Consider the following 17,122-nt stretch of genomic DNA (forward strand, 5'->3'; position numbering starts at 1 on the left):
GTCTCCAGGCACTTTCACGATTATTATTACAAAGTTATAAATGGCCTTTGATTTTATGAATATTTATTATGTTTTATTTAATAAAATTTAAAAAAACAAATTATATTAATTTCATATTTTCTCATTATATTTAAAATACTTAAAATACTATATAAAGCTTTCATTTTTTTTACAGATCTGTATAGCCTACCGGAATGTCATCAAATCATCATTTGCGGTAATTCACGACAGACTGAAATTATTTTACGGGTCAAATACTTCTATTTTGGGCGGTCGTCGCTTTACTGTTCAACATGACTGATACAAAGCAAGATATTGCAGATCCTGCTGATGGGAAAAATGTACAAGATTTAACACAGTTTGTGAGTATCGAAGGGGGGGGGGGACCTTTTCTAAACTAGGTGGGTCTGGCACACAAAACAGGGCTCGTGAAGTCATTGCCATTGATGGCGTGTGCAATTTCTTTGCATACATTTCAAGGGGGGTTATCACAATTCTGTGATTTAGGCCGAGAACTCTAGTCAGTGATTAGTCACATATCAATTGCAGGGAGCCAAATCCCAGGTTGTAGTTCATTAGTTATTCATATGCTTACTTTATCTTGTAAATCTGAGTTCTGACCATCAATGTGCGATTCCAAGTCCTTTCTAATGAAAAAAAATGGCATTGTCATTGAATTAAATACTAAATGTAATTTGACTGAAATTGAAAATGGCATTGTCATTGAATTAAATACTAAATGTAATTTGACTGAAATTGAAAATTGCCATTGGCAATGGTTGATAATTATTTAATTTATTGACAGTGTTGTTGAGTCATGCGTGAGTCATTGCTATTCAATGATATAAAGTGCACAACGAAATTGCCCAGGAAGCGTTCGGAGTAGGCCCGTTTCGGGTACACGTGTACACGCACGGTCAAGTCAGTGCACGTGTACTAAATTCCATCACCGTGTACACGGTAGCATCTGCATAAAGCTTGCGTGGGACTGTAAAGTCAGTGAACAAGCTCACAGCCTCACATTAATTCTTAGTTCTCAGACACTGCACATGTTTTAATCACTAATATGTCAATATATTTCAATTAACCTAGAGTGAGTTTACTTCCAAAATCGCCGATTTAATCCACATTTATTCTGGAGACTCAAGTTTTTGTACCACACGAAATGGGTATGCTCCGGTCAGTGCAGGGCCCTAGTTAGCGCCGACGTTCGTTGGATGCGCATTTTGCATACTGTACCGTACATGCATGCACAGATCGCTGCAGAATTGAGTGTAACTGAAGTTATCGATTGATTTTCATTATTTTATTGCCAATTTGAGGAGCGTGTTTGTAGGCTTGTAGCACATGTGTATGAGCGTATAACACGTAACTGGAGACTCTCGAAAGCGTTCTTCAATCACTTTTAGAGCCAATTTGAGAATCACCAATTGCGACAGCGATCATTGCTCCAGTTACGTGTTATACGCTCATAAACATGTGCTACAAGCCTACAAACACACGCTCCTCAAATTGGCAATAAAATAATGAAAATCAATCGATAACTTCAGTTACACTTAATTCTGCAGCGATCTGTGCATGCATGTACGGTACAGTATGCAAAATGCGCATCCAATGAACGTCGGCGCTAACTAGGGCCCTGCACTGATTTACTTTTGCATTCTTTATTAATTTAATGCGCTGCTAAGCTGAGTAAACTTTTTAATTGCACCAATTTTTGTGGATTGATACTTCTAACTTCTCAGGTAAGCTTTTAAACCGTGACTTAGGCTACATGTATTGTAGGAAACACTGAAAAAATATCGTAACTCACTCTCACTCAGTGTTTACAACGTGTACACGTGTACACGACCGAAAAACAAGCCGTGTACACGTGCATCAAAAATGGACTTTCAAACCGGGCCTAGTTCGGAGAGTGAAAATCGCTAGTGATATTAAAGTTCACAACTGTTAATGTTATGTCTTTTATAATTAAAGGGGAAGTTCACCCTGAAAAAAACTTTGTTGTAAAAATAGCAGAAAAATTAGTAAAAAATATTGGTGAAGGTTTGAGGAAAATCCGTTGGAAAGTAAGAAAGTTATTAGAGTTCAAAGTTTTGGATTTGTGACGTCATTAACGAGCAGCTGCCCCATGTGTTATGTAATATAAAATGCATGAATTTCACCTTTTTTATGGTTCCTGATGACTTAATTTTGTTTTCTATTCATGATCGGGTGTGAAATGATTTGTCTATTGATATATAAAAGGTACAGTGAAAACCATTTTCAATTTTCCGAGAAAGTGACATTTCTTTGATTTTTTACCATTCGCTATGTATGAATGCTGCTCGCATATGACGTCACAAATCAAATAATTGAAATTCTAATAACTTTTTGATTATTTGATGAATTTTTCTCAAACCTTCAGCAATATTTTTTATTAGGTTTTCTGCTATTTTTACAATAAACTTTTTGTCAGGGTGAACTTCCCCTTTAACAGTCAGTGACTGCCCATTTATCAATACTGAGTTCTATTCCCCTTTAAAACTGCTGTGCCCCCTTTTCACTATTTCATGTAATTCATTCCGTCTGACTGGCTACTGTAGGATAATTTTAATTTCTTGAAAATAATATCTGTTTCCATTAAATATTAGATTTAGGCCTTAAAAAACAATTCCCTCATGAGCCCAAAATCAGAAAGTTGGGTCAGTTAATTTATTATTATTTATAACATAACATACCTTATTGTGGGCTTAAATTTTTACCTAAAATATTTTATGCCCTTCTCTTTCCAATTTCTTGAAATAAAGAGTGGAAGATAAACTTGTACTGGCTACATGATGACATTTGACAGAGAAACTTTAAATGTTTCATTTTAAATTTATCAAACAATAAGACCATTGTCTTACTCTTGATCATTTGATTTCCATTTTTTTATCATGTCACAGGTACAACAACTTTTGGAACAAATGCAGAACAACTTTCAAGCAATGTCTGATCGCATCATAGGCAGGAATATCCTTTCAAATTTACTTTGTTGTCAACCGGACCTCTTCCCATCTAAAATTAGCTTCTGATGAGAAGAAGTTCTTTTTTTTTACTGCAATCAGGTCCTGGGGCCCGTTGCAGAAAGAGTTGCAATCGATCGCAACTCTAAAAATCATGCGCAACTTGATTTTCAACCAATCAACAGCGCGCATTTGGGACTTGCGTTTGATTTTTTGACTTGCGTTTAAACGCAACTCTTTCTGCAACGGGCCCCTGTTCTAACATGCTTGTGATTTACATCTTTGATTTCTATATCTTACTTTTTTTTCATTATCAGTTAAGATTGTAATGTTATTTTTGTTATATTATATCTGCAACCACATGATAATTTGTTTGTTTTTGGGGGGCTAAAATATGCTAAATGTTTATTTATATTGTGTGTTATAGAAGAGGAGGGGATCTGAACACTACATATAACTTCCACGTATCTGAATATTGCCAAAACAAAATTGATAATTTTTCATAAAAAAACTAATGAAATTGTGAACCCAATTCTGTAGTATTTTAACATTTTTTTTCAGTGATTGCCAACCAGTATAATAATGTGGGATATTATAAAATTCTGGGTAGGCAACCCCAATAACATCCTTAAAACCTGCTCTTACACTAAAGAATGCTTCAAATTAGGTTCCTTGACTGTTGCTGATCTTCACTAGATGAGATGGGAAATCGCATAGATGACCTTGAAAAGAGTGTGGCTGACCTGATGATGCAAGCTGGAGTGGATGATTCTGAGAAGGCAGACAAGTAGATTCCAAATGCTTCTAACCGACCCTCCATGGCAATATCATCACTGGAACTTCTTTTAGTAATCATTTGATGTTTGGTTTTTAATAATATTTGAATTTGAAGACATTTTTTTTTCTCGGTCAAGATGTTGATGCTTTTGGGGGACTTTCAAATTTCTATTTAAATTTGATGATACAACAGTAATTTCCTTTCTTTTCACAACCTATTTCCGATTATTTATATCTTTATTTCCTTATTTATTTATTTACTCATTCAATTGATGTGAATTAACTAAATTATTCCTCTTATTTTTAAGAGTGAAGTTCTTCCTATTTTGTCTCATTTGACTTTTATCATATTTTATTTGAAATATTTTGTCCTAAAAGAACTGTAAAAATAATCTACAATCAACTTGATATTCTTCCAAAAGAAAAATGTGAAGTGTCCTTGTTAACAAATCAGCCATGTAATGTTTTGTTTTATTGTAATTTTTTTCTTGCTAGTTTGCTAGATCATAATGTTTATATATTCTTTATATTCCTACATGTACATTTATATGAACATTCTATCTTTAGACAAGATGAAGAGAAACCAGTTTATTGATGTTTTCTTTTCAAATTGAACCCCTCTCCTATATTTGCCAAACACAATATGAAAAGATATAGCCAGCATTAAAAAAAAGGTTGGTGCAATATGTGATTTTTTTTGGAGAGTCAGAAAATGCAGAAACTACTTGTACCTAGTGTTCAAATGACACAACTTTAATTCTAAATATTACTGGGAAGACGTAGCCTAATTGTGATAGAGGGAAGTTTGGGTTCCCTGTAAAATTTACAAGAATTGTTTGCAGGTTGCCACATTTAAAGATTTGAAGTACCCATCCAACGATTTTGACTAAGGTGAAGAAATTTACTGTGCATTATAGTCATAATGTAAATATTTACATTTGGAATTACATTTAGGTGTAATGTTTTTAGGTGCTATTTTTGGTCGAAATGCTTCATATATGTACCATTTACCCTAAATTGTAAGTGTTACGGCGATGGCCGTGTACTTTCAGTTTATTTCAAAGAAGGCAAAAAGATGGAGAGCAATTGAGTGCAAAAACCTATGACCAGGAGAGAGATATTACAAGAATCTGTGGCCAATATGACCTCTCCTCCACCCACCACAAATTACATGCTAGTAAAATAGCCAGTGGAAAGCAAATTTTTAACCGTGTATAATGTAGTCAATGACCAAATCAAAGCATTTTGTACTAGTATCTTATTCTTTTGTTTTATGGTACTGCAAATCTGGGGTTTAAATTTATTCATCAAATATTGATTAAAGCATGTTCACTTGCACAAAATATCCATCATATAATTCATTTTAACTTGAATGCCTTAATACAGCTCATACTTTAAGCAGAGACATTTGTTCTTGAGTTGGACAGATACTGGAAAAGTCAGTCAGTGATGGATTGTAGAAAATCAATATATTTAAAATGGATGTTGTACTGTCATACTACTTGTACACCACCCCAAAGTAGGCCTACAGTAAAGTCTAAAGATTGTTTTTTTTTTCATTCTATTTGCTGCTTTGAAAAGTGTATGAAATGTACATTGAAGCTATCTAGTTTGGCTATATATTTTGATGTAGAGCTTACATATTTTGTTGTACATTTGCTTTGCTAATATTTGTATTTTTTATTGGTAAGACCTGTGAGATAATGTATAAATGTAATTATATAATCATGAATCAGCATAAATATTCAGTGATATGCGAAAGTCATAAATATCATGTCCTTTTGATATTGACAAAATAGTTGGCAGTTCATAGGCAACGGATGTTTATACAAACGCCTCCAAATAATAATTTTTCAACTTATGGGACATGTATATTTCAAAGTATTAGTTGGTCAGACAAATGAAATTCAGCAAAATGCCAGCATTTCGCTAAATGTGTTATACCTCTGTTAGATGCTATGTGATTGTTTGATTTATTGAATGTATTGAAATAGGACTAACAAAGTATCTAACAGAAAGCAAAATGCATTTAGCACATTTTGCTAAAACACACAATCAGTATGATCATTGTTTTATGTACCAACAACTAAATCAGGTGCATTGATACAATGAAATCTACATATCCTATGGGTTTAATATACATAACCAGCCATGGTGAATTATGAACAAATTGTATTTAGAAAATAATACATGCATGCATGTATCTTATCATTAGTATAGTTTTTGTAAGCATCTCTCTGGTAGAGTGTGTTATAAATAAAGTAGTAAAATCTTATTGGCAGGCTTCCTTTTCAGTTCTGAGTTCTGCTTGCCAGGATAATCTTGCTTCGTATCTTTGTGTTCAAGCTTGTGACTATCTAAACATGTACATGTATACATGTAGATCTTTCAGTTCTGTAGGTTTATTGATTAGGAACTTAAGAGTTTCTGTATAACTATTTTTTTTCTCTTTGACAACTTATGTCTACATTATGTGAATGAATCTCAAGTTTGACTATTTATCTCAATACATGTTCAGATGAACATGTTTCATTCTTAAAGGAATGCATGATTTTCAGTTTGTGTGGAATAGCTTGAGGAATAAACTTTTGATGTGAACATTCAGTCGCTGTCAATTTTTCGTATATTTGATGTTTGCTTGCGGAAATAAATATATTTGTAATTTGGGGGATTTGATGACATTTGCTCTTGCAAGTTGCAACACCTGTCCCTATTAACCCAGTTAATACTAAGTACTGAATTCTGTCCCGTATGCTTTGCTCAGGGATAACCCAGGGATAACTTCAATCCTAACACTAATCCTCAACCAATATCCTAAAGAGAAATATGACAGGAACATTCATACAAGCAATAGCAAATGTTGGATTGTCACTCCTTCATAGATGTACATGTACATATGATACAGGTAGACAACGGCCATAAAGAGCAGATGGGGTATTATGTTGAGATGAAATTACCGAGAACTACAATGATGTCGTACATGTACAGTGGTGCTCAAAAGTAAGTGAACCCCACCAGAAAATGAACATATTCGAAGTGTTCAAGTTCTGCCACGTTTCAGAAACTTAATTGTGAAGTCAAGTGATAAAATATAACATTCAATAAAGTTTGTATCATTGGGCTCGCTGAACATTGTAGTGTTGTTGGCATGAAAGGGTGCATTTTGTGGTGGGGTTCAATCACTTATGAGAATAACTGAATCTACCACAACAAAGTGGAAGATGCTGTTTTTTCCATCCAAAATAACTTCACATCCTTTATGCTATATACAGGGTTTGCATCCCAGGGCGTGTTTCACAAAAAGTTAAGTGGGACTTGTTGCACTTCAATTTCAGTAGCATGCAGGATATAATGCATCACCGTATTGGTCAAGTCATGCGCACTACCACATATCCATCAATCAGATTATGTGTTAAATAAGCTCTGTTAAAACACGACTTGCTAATTCTTTGCGAAACAGGCTCTGGTATAGTGAAGTTAATGGGATTGTATATAAAAGAAATTTTCAGTCCTTGTTGAATTTAGAGTTCAAAATGGCGAAGAGAGTGAGTAAGATTGTGTGTGTGGGGGGGGGGGGGGGGGTGGTCAGACTAGCAGAGAATGCCAAAAAAATTACAATGAGTTCAAGAATTCAATTACCATAAATCTTTCACTTTCTTTCCACATCTCATTTTCCTCTCAATATCTAATTTCTGTACATAGTTATTTCAGTGTGTCTCTCTTTCAAGCTCCTTCCCTCTTATTTTTATTCTTTATCCCCGCCCTCTCCCTCCCCCTCTCTCTATCTTCTCTACCTCTCCCACTCTCTCTCCTTTGTTCCTTAACGGGTGATAGTTGTAATTCATCCCCCAACAGTATAACAGTATAAAGAAGAAAATTTGGTTTATTGGCAATTTTACTTCCAAAAATATATTCTAGAATGATAGTAAGATGAGCATTTTACGTAGCAAAAAATTCTACATGTACAAGGAGACAAATATCATGTGAGGCACACACAGTGGAATGATACGTTTGGCTAAATCATTTCATGAATAACTGTCTCGTATCTATTCTGCACCGTAGATAATGAATAATGTATGCAATCAACTGTGCCCTTAGAAATCATATCAATAAGAATCATATAATGGGGTATTCAATACCCTTTCCATTCACATTCATCTTTGTGTCAGGATAGACTCCAACCTAATCAATTTTTGTTTACCCCCCCTCCCTACAAGGTTCTTTATTTGAAGCAATTACAATGCAATTACACAGTTACATTACAGATAACAAAAATGAAAAATAACATTCTAAATAAATCATTGAGGTTGAAGGCACAATTATCGTACACATGCTTTGAGGAAGAATGGCACATCAAAATATTAGCACAAAAAAAATTAACTAAAAACATGTAAGAATAAGACATTCGTGTTGGGACATTGCCAACATACTGAAAAGATCCTAAATTCCTGACATGTTGATTTGAATGGAAAACAAATTGAAACAAGCCAAATAGTGCAATCGATTTGAAAATATCAAATTTAAGATTAAATTTTCAGCATTTTATAGATGGCATTTTCAAAAATACAAATCAAATGAGGCTATGTGCAAATGCATGTGATGGTGGCATCACAAACACGCATGTCCTTCAGTATTTTATTATTACATAAAATTACAAATACAATTATTTTTGCTCTGCTAGATACATTTTGTGGAGCAAGGATCGGACAATTATTTGTTTAGAGGGAAAGTTCAACCTGTTGATAGGTTGGTTATTCTAAAAGCAGAAACAGAAAATTATCGGAGGTTTGATGATAATTTGAAAAGATAATGGAATTATGAATATTTAAAATTTTTTGTAATGTCACTGAAGAGCAGCTCCTCCCGTGATATAAATTCTATAAAAAAACAATTTTCAAATTTGAAAATTATTTTATTTGTGGGGTGAATATTTTATGAGACACATATTTTTGTTTCATTGAAAAATGGAATATAAGGAATTTATATTACATGATACATAGGGGGAGCTGCTCGCATATGACATCACAAATTAAAAAATTATAGCTCTTATTCTCCTATGGAATTTTCTCAAACCTTCACACCAATATATTTCTTTATTTTTTCTACTTAAATTAAAACCAACTTATCACTAGGGTGAACTTCCTCTAAGAGTATCAAGATTTGTGAACAAATTTTTGGCAATACTCCCATGTGTTTAAGATTGCATGCTCGATTTGTAATGAAAATCATATTGAGTCAGAAAGGACAGGATCGAGGGTATTTGTATTCCAGTTCATCGTGACTTATCCGTGAAACAGAATAGCCCGGTGGTTAAGTCGCTGCCCAGAAAGCAGTAGATGACAGGTTCTAATCCCACTGGTTCCAAATTTTTCTGACTTATGACTTTCATTACAGATCGAGCATGCGATCTTAAACGCATAGGAGTAATGCCGAAAATTTGTTTACAAATTATTATTACCTCCTATCAAAGCCTCTTTATTTACTATAGTATCTAGATTATTCCCTTTATTGAATGTGTAAAGTCATCTTTTTTTTTTACATAACTTTCTTTCCATACAAGGTAGGGAATCTTAATGCACATCTGTGAAAAATAAATCGATTCAAATTTCATGAAGTACCAAACACTGATAAAAGAAGTGATCCAGAAGAAATGACAATATAAAAAAATAGAAGAGCTTCTTGCTACATTAGCATAATTCACCTAAAATTTGGATTACAATATAAAGCATGTACGTATAACAATGATAATGCCATGGGGGGGGGGTACTCAGTACAAATGACTGTATTGGGACAAGCCCCAAACACAAGTAGCAGTTTTGCCTATTTGGTACTTTCTTGTTAGGCTATACATAGAAACAAGGCCGAATCACACTTTGGAACAATCAGCCAAGTGAGCCAACCCAGCCCGCTACTCACTCATTTTACACCTGCAACCCCTATCACACACAGAAGAACCGGTACCAAAAAGATGGGATGTCAATCCCTACATGTGCCTGTTCATTTTTCTCAGCTGTTTGATACAGATCAGAATTCAAATAAATACAATACATGCTCCTCTTCATTAATTAATTTGCCAAGACACAGGATGTGCTTTTTAAAATAATATTCGTTTTAAACTTTAAATGTCTGAAAAGTGAAACACTTTAAAGACAACAGAAATGCACCATCTTTGAGTTACTTTAAGACAGAACTTAAGAAAAAAAAACTTACATGCGGTCCCTAAATTGAGTGATTTGCCAAGTTTCAGTTGTGGGATTATTGGTTTGACAAATTATTTACCGTTTCTTTTGATATAATAGGATAAGTGATGCCCTGTTGTGTTTTTTTCCTTGTTATGTAATGTACTTTGTGTGGATCTTTTTCATGTATATATGTCTTTAATGTCACTCTGCACTCATCACAAGCTCTGCTTACTGAGTTGCTACCTCTATTGCATTGTTAAATTTTTGAAAATGTACAAATGCTTTTATCTTTGGAAATAAATGTTGAATTGAAGATATTTTCATGCACGTTCAGTTCTTCTCCTGAAAAATTTCTTCACTTTGATATGAAATTTTGATTCACTCGTTAAAATGACATTCCTCCAGTACCATAATTTCAAGGTACCCAAATGTTTGCGAACATCCACACTATAAAATGAACCACAAAACTTTCCCAAGGAAACTTAGCTGTGCCTCCTCTGAGACAGAAGTTTGGACTGCTGGGGGATGCAAATTCTGGGAAGTAAACCTCAGAGGATCGGTCAACACCAAGCAGGAGTTTGAGGACCTTAGACAGAAGACTTGCATATTCTTAAGAATTTTCAAGAGGTCCTTAGGAAAATACATTGGGATGCTGGATTTATAAAAGCAATCTACATTGAAAACCTTGGTATCTGCACAAATTTGATATGCACACTCATTTTTGCTACAAGTATGCAGCAATATTTTATTGCAAACTTGTTTCTAATTTCCTTTCATATAAAAGTATGCATGACAGATTCTTACAAAATGTCGTTTTTGGCTTTGTAATATCACAGAAGGCAAATATGTGGATCGCCAAATATTTTGGCTGCACAACGGGCAGTTTGTTGAACCACTGAATGCAAGAAGAATTTTTGTCATTTAGTCATAAAATGTCAGAAAAGTTTGAAACATTGCCTTTTTTTACCGAATTTCAGTCAAAGATTGTCTTGGTAATAAAAGTCAGTGGTTAGCAATTTGTGTAGGAAACTGGAATGTAAGACTGTCAGCTCTCATATCAATGGTACCACTATTCACCGCATTTGATAGGCAAAATTATTCATATCTGATTCCGCTTCAGCTCTGTCAGTTACATTCTTAACCTGAATACATCATAGAACATTTTGAACAAGGTGCTTTCTTAATAAGTCTCACCGGAAATGAATATCCTCAGTGCTACTTGACAAGGCTCAGAAGATGCTTTTTAGAAATAAAGACTGCAAGAATGCATTTTCACAATTGCCACAACATGTTGAAACAACAAGTTGAACATTACATACAACATCAAGAGTCTAAACCAAATAACAAGTGAACGCCCTTGGCAGTCTCGCCTGCATGATGATGCATGTCAATGTAGCAGTAGTCGTGACTTTGAGGAAAATGCCATGTAAGATAAATGATTTATGAAAATGATAAGAAAACATAAGTGAAAATATACACCAGCTCCCCTGTACTCTGAAAAATTGTGAAATTCACAAAGAGGAATACAGGATGATCAGCTGTGGCAGGAAGATATTATAATCTTTGCAGAAGTGTCCAAGAACATCCAGCCATTCCAAAGAAGAGATTGGGCAACATCTGGAGGAACATAAATCGGAACAATGGTGTAAGTAGAAAGTTATACAATGCAATAAGCAGAAATTTTCCAAAACGCCAAGGAATTCAGACAATTATTGTGCCATTTACTTGCCTTCTCCAAACTATGTTTCTCTCTCAAACTTATCTTGAATGTCTGTTTATTTACTACCACCTATGTTATTTTTAATATTCATAAATGAACTTTTACAAGAACTTCCTATGGAAACAAAGAAGGCTTACAGAGGAATTCTACCACAGAAGATGAAATGTATAAAATTTATAGCTATGATTACTTAAATCGATTTCCATAACTTCCTTTCTATTTTCCCAGAACTGGAGTAATCATTGGGTATATTTTAGACCCACACAAAGAGCAATTGGCCCAAGGACCCATTTTGAAGGCATTTTTCAATTCTTGAAAGTTGTCAATCCTAGATATCAGAATAAAAGAAAGAAGAGAGACATACCATGGTAATATAATTATAGATTATTGAGTCTTTTCCAGAAGAGGAAATACATAAGATTTAACTGATATTTCTATGCCATACTCATTTCATATCTGCAGTAGATGAGAATTCATAAACCTAAGAGCAGTGTTGTTGTGCCTTGATGTCTGGAGTCATCAAGAGGGAAAAATTCAGGTGGCATGGGTCCAGGTACTATGTACGAATGGCAGTCAGTACAGAAAATCACAAGAATGGATTTTGGTGAACTGTTTGTAGATGTCATGTCTGATAATGAGAGCTTGATTGAAGAACTTGCGATGATCTGTACAAACAAGTACAGAAGTCCAATATAGGCTCATCGTTGACAGCATTTTTAAGTATGTTCATTTGTAGATACATTTTTTTATGGTTTGATATAATTTCTATTTTCATCCATTTTCTGTATATTGGAAAATGACACTGAAGATTAGACCAATATCGACTTGGTAAGCGAGGCTGATTCCACTCATGACACTCTCCCAAACAGACGTCAAGATTGGTATTTTGGGAAAGCTGCGAGGGAATGAAAAGGTCACTATATTGCATATTTGCAATGCATACTATCAAGTACGGTGGAGTGTTCAAGTGAATAACGCCCATATCTTCCACTTCTACTGCCTTATTGACAAAAAGCTAGCAGCAGGTGAAACAGGAAAATATATGGAACAAAATGGTTTAAATCCAAAAAGGTTGTTTTTAATTCATACTTTGGAACCCTAGTACAAATCAGGGGTAAATTCAATACATATAAATAGATGGACTTGGCAATGGATGAGTTTGATAAGATAATTAATAACTCATCACATCTACATTAAATAATAAACAATGAATAATCATATAATCAGATATGTTTTCTTAACATGTATACAATTTGTAATTTATTTTTATTAATAAAACCAATTCCCTTATATCTGGTTATTGACTAAAAGATGGGACAGAAAGATCACAAAGAAATTCTCCAGCAACCCTTAGGTGGGCAGAGGCACAAAATACATGTACAATGAAACATCCATGTTTTAATCTGCCACACCAGCATGGGTACACCATTGGAAAATCCGGTTTGGGGACATTTCTCATAATCTTACCTCTTATTGCTTTGCATGATTGCAGCATTCAGAATAACCTATGACAATACTCTGAAGAATATCATGAAGAGACATGAAGGTAGTAAAAAGGTCACAGACGGAATCAACATATGGAAAAACCTACTTCGCAGCATAGGATATCGTACCATTACACGGGACACAGACATGTGATGATGCAACAATACCTGCACTACAAGTGCCATTAGAACACGTTGTCCAAACAAGACAAGAACTAAGCACACTACATGAAGCAAGGCTCTGCCAAATCAAGAGAATCCTAGCAGAGAATTTTGCCATCTTTAAAACCCCTAAACTTCAAAATCTGTAACATCAAGATTAATGAATATTAATCAGTGTGTCGTTTGGATTCAGATCTAGATATCTTAGTTAAAAATAACGTAGATTAAAAGATTTGTCTAAGACCCTATTGGTTTAGGCCGACTTTGCTTCTTAATTTGCTCATCTCAGTTGGGGAGAATTTCTGAAGGTTTTTTTCAATATGCCTTTCATCACAGGGCACTTTACAGCTTGTACACCTAACTACAATATTGGAAGAATAACCTTATTCTCTGGGCCAGAAATGGACTCCATATTAGTGAGAACCTCACCTGATAGAATCTTCAGTCATGACGAATATGTTCTTCCGGTTTGAGAACTACAACGTTTTACAATTCATTATTCTTGCTATCATATTTATGTCATTTTTCTTTCTTTTTTACAGCTTGTGTTTGTTTGACGATTCGATGATGAGGGCTATTGTGCAGGGAAATGTAAAATACAAAAAAGACCAAGGATGAGGAAATTCAAATTAGAGACCTTTGCGAAAGAAAAGGTCAGGGGTTAAAAAGATAACTGATCTAGAAAAGGAGGAGCGAATGATTACAAAATGCTATAAACATGCAATGGCATTTTTGTTAGAAAAGAATAAGTCTATTTCAGAGCTGGGCCAATTTGTTATAAATCCACATGCAATATGTACTACTGAGGGTCTTCCATAAGGGAGCCAAATCAGTTGTGTGTGATTACTTTGGTAAAAGATACACAGCTATCAAATTTTGGTCATATTAGGTCATATACAGAAAGGGGTAAGGGGGTCAAAGAACAAAATGGCAATGGGAAACTTTGAGCACTATAACACTCTTCACATGAAAGTTGGGATTCTAGGACAACTAACTCTATCCTATCAAGCCTGCCCCTCATGACATCCCCCTCCCAACCCCCCCCCCAAAAAAAAAACACAGACATTAAAAGTTAGGAATAATTCAAGCTGTGGAGGAGTAATTGCTGTAATGAAAAACATCAAAACTAACTTGCCCCAGAGAAAGGGAACATATACCCAATTATTGTGCACAGTGATGGCGGTGCTATTATCCATGTGAATGGAACGCGAGCTCTCGCACACCTGCCCAATTCCACTCCATGTCACATTACTGAAGAAGGATGCTTCAGAGCACCTGGGTTTCTTTCGAGTTGCTAATAGCCATTGAGAAGGGGTAGGAGGTTACCAACAGAGTCTGTCTGGTACTTTTCCAGATATTGCCCATACAACATTTAAATACCACCTGATGAAAGGCGAGGGAGAATTTTGGGGTTGCTCACAGACTATACAGACACCTTTCTCAAGATCAAACAAGAGTCATCGGGATGGCCAGACTGGTGTTGCACAGGAGAGGAATTAAGTCGCATACGTTACCAAAAACATGAGGGCATTGAACTGGAACCTGAGAAGTTTAATAAAAACAAAGGTCTTGGTTTACTCAGCAATCTAATACTCAACTCGTTCTGGGGTAGATTTGGGATGAGAAACAATTTCCCCGAGACGAGCATCATCTTTGTTAGGGTTGATGTGAGTGATGAGAGCAAAGCAATTTGAATCCACTGTCAGCGATCCTTTCCAGGTGATAAAGCAAACACACGTACAATACAACTAATACGTCATCACATATGTGAGGGAGTTTGCAGTTTCCTTCTCAGGCATCCGATCAAAGAGTTAGCGAAATGGCCTTATCATTGTCAGCTTCTTCATCACAAGCTTGGCAAGTAAGAAAACTTCAATGACATCTTTCCTTCTTTCCAATGAATCAGAATATGAGAGGAAACATCCCCAAGGTAGAAGGAAATTAGGAGGAAGATTGGATTGAGGCTGGCAATCGATCTTCAACCATTGAATATGGTAGATAATGTTGGCTTTTGAGACCTTGTTAATGCACTCCATCCCGATATCAAATTCCTTCACGGCCTGTGTTTTCCGAGAGTGTCATCCTGAGCTTGCACCACAAGAAAAAAAGAACCTCAAGGCAGACATCGAATCCACCATGCGATCCTACAGTTTTCTTGTACTTGTGTGTTTGTTTGGCAATTCGATGATGAGGGCTATTGTGCAGGGAGACGTAAAATACAAAAAAAGACCAAAGATGAGGAAATTCAAATTAGAGACCTTTGTGAAAGAAAAGGGAAAGATATCAGATATAGAAAAGGAGAAGCGAATGATTACAAAATGCTATAAACATGCAATGGCATTTTCATTTGAAAAGAATAAGCCTATTTCAGAGCTGGGCCAATTTGTTATAAATCCACATGCAATATGTACTACTAAGGGTCTTCCATAAGGGAGCCAAATCAGTCATGTATGATTACTTTGGAAAAAGATACACAGCTGACTATCAAATTTTGGTCATATTAGGTAGAGAAAGGGGTAAGGGGGTCAAAGAACGAAATGGTAATGGGAAACTTTGATCACTATAGCACTCTTCACATAAAAGTGGGGATTCTTGGAGAACTAACTTTATCCTATCAAGCCTATCCCTCATCCCCCCCCCCAAAAAAAAAAATTAGACCACATAAAAGTTATGGGCAGTAATTCAAGCTGTGGAGGAGTAATTGCTGTAATGAAACAAATCAATAACTAACTTGCCCCAGATAAAGGGAACATATACCCAATTATTGTCCATAGTGATGGCGGTGCTTTTATCCATGTGAATGGAACGAGAGCTCTTGCACACCTGCCCAATTCCACTCCATGTCACAATACTGAAGACGGATGCTTCAGAGCACCTGGGTTTCTTTCGAGTTGCAACCAGCCATTGAGAAGGGGTAGGAGGTTACCAACATAGAGGCCTGTTACATCTGAAAGTTTCCTATCGAGACCCGATCGAGTCCACTTGCAACCTTGACTGGATTATTGGTGGATTAGCTTTGCGAACGGACCGAGTCCAAAATGTGGTCTGTTTACATCACAGCGTTCATTCCCTCCCCTATCGGTACGGTTTCGAGCGGTATCCGATTGCTGACACCAAAGGGCGCTCTCGATCTAGGCTCTGAATAATTTGCGTTCACTAATTGAAGTTGTTTACATTTCGTTACACTTGTCGGCTGCTAGCTTGCCATTTAATTACGATCAGATAGCGTACGTTAGTTGTTATTTCTAGATATTTAAAACCCCGAAAAGTACAGACCCTCCAATACATTATGAAGAATAATGTGTATTCCCTGATTCGGGAAAGTCGTAAGCAATTTCTTCGGGAAAGGGCAATCAGAGTGAGGTTTGAGGAAAGGCGTTGGCAGAGAATAAGGATGGCGATGAGCTATGGCTGCACAAGCGACAGGGAACTCTGGAGCAAGTACCGATCGGGGCATTTCTGGCAACGAGCGGTAAACAAGTTTACAGCTGAAGATTTCAGAGAATACTTTAGAGTGAATGTTAAAACCTTTGAATTTTTATGTCAAGAGGTTGGACCACACATTGAGAGGAACAATACAAAATTCAGGAAGTGTATATCCGTACGGAAGAGAGTCAGTAACAATTACACTTTGGAAACTTACGACCAATTGTGAATACAGGATGGTTGGCCATCTTTTTGGAGTGGCAAGATGTACAGCCTGCTTGATTGTAAATGAAACGTGCAAAATCATTACACAGGAGTTGCTAGCAAGATACATTTCATTTCCATCAGAAGGTTGAGAGAAACCATGAGAGGGTTTGAGGATAG

At 35.7% G+C, this 17,122-nt stretch overlaps 1 protein-coding gene across 1 annotated transcript; it reads left to right on the forward strand.

The window, feature by feature from the left end:
• Positions 1-183: 183 nt before the first annotated feature.
• LOC121407662 (heat shock factor-binding protein 1-like) lies at positions 184-6,368 on the forward strand. Its single transcript, XM_041598843.1, has 3 exons — positions 184-362; positions 2,928-2,994; positions 3,681-6,368. Exons 1-3 carry the CDS (start codon positions 294-296, stop codon positions 3,776-3,778), a joined length of 234 nt encoding a protein of 77 aa, XP_041454777.1. The 5' UTR covers positions 184-293; the 3' UTR covers positions 3,779-6,368.
• Positions 6,369-17,122: the final 10,754 nt, after the last annotated feature.

This window comes from Lytechinus variegatus, chromosome 2 (genome assembly GCF_018143015.1).
Source record: "Lytechinus variegatus isolate NC3 chromosome 2, Lvar_3.0, whole genome shotgun sequence".
Taxonomy (NCBI): domain Eukaryota; kingdom Metazoa; phylum Echinodermata; class Echinoidea; order Temnopleuroida; family Toxopneustidae; genus Lytechinus; species Lytechinus variegatus.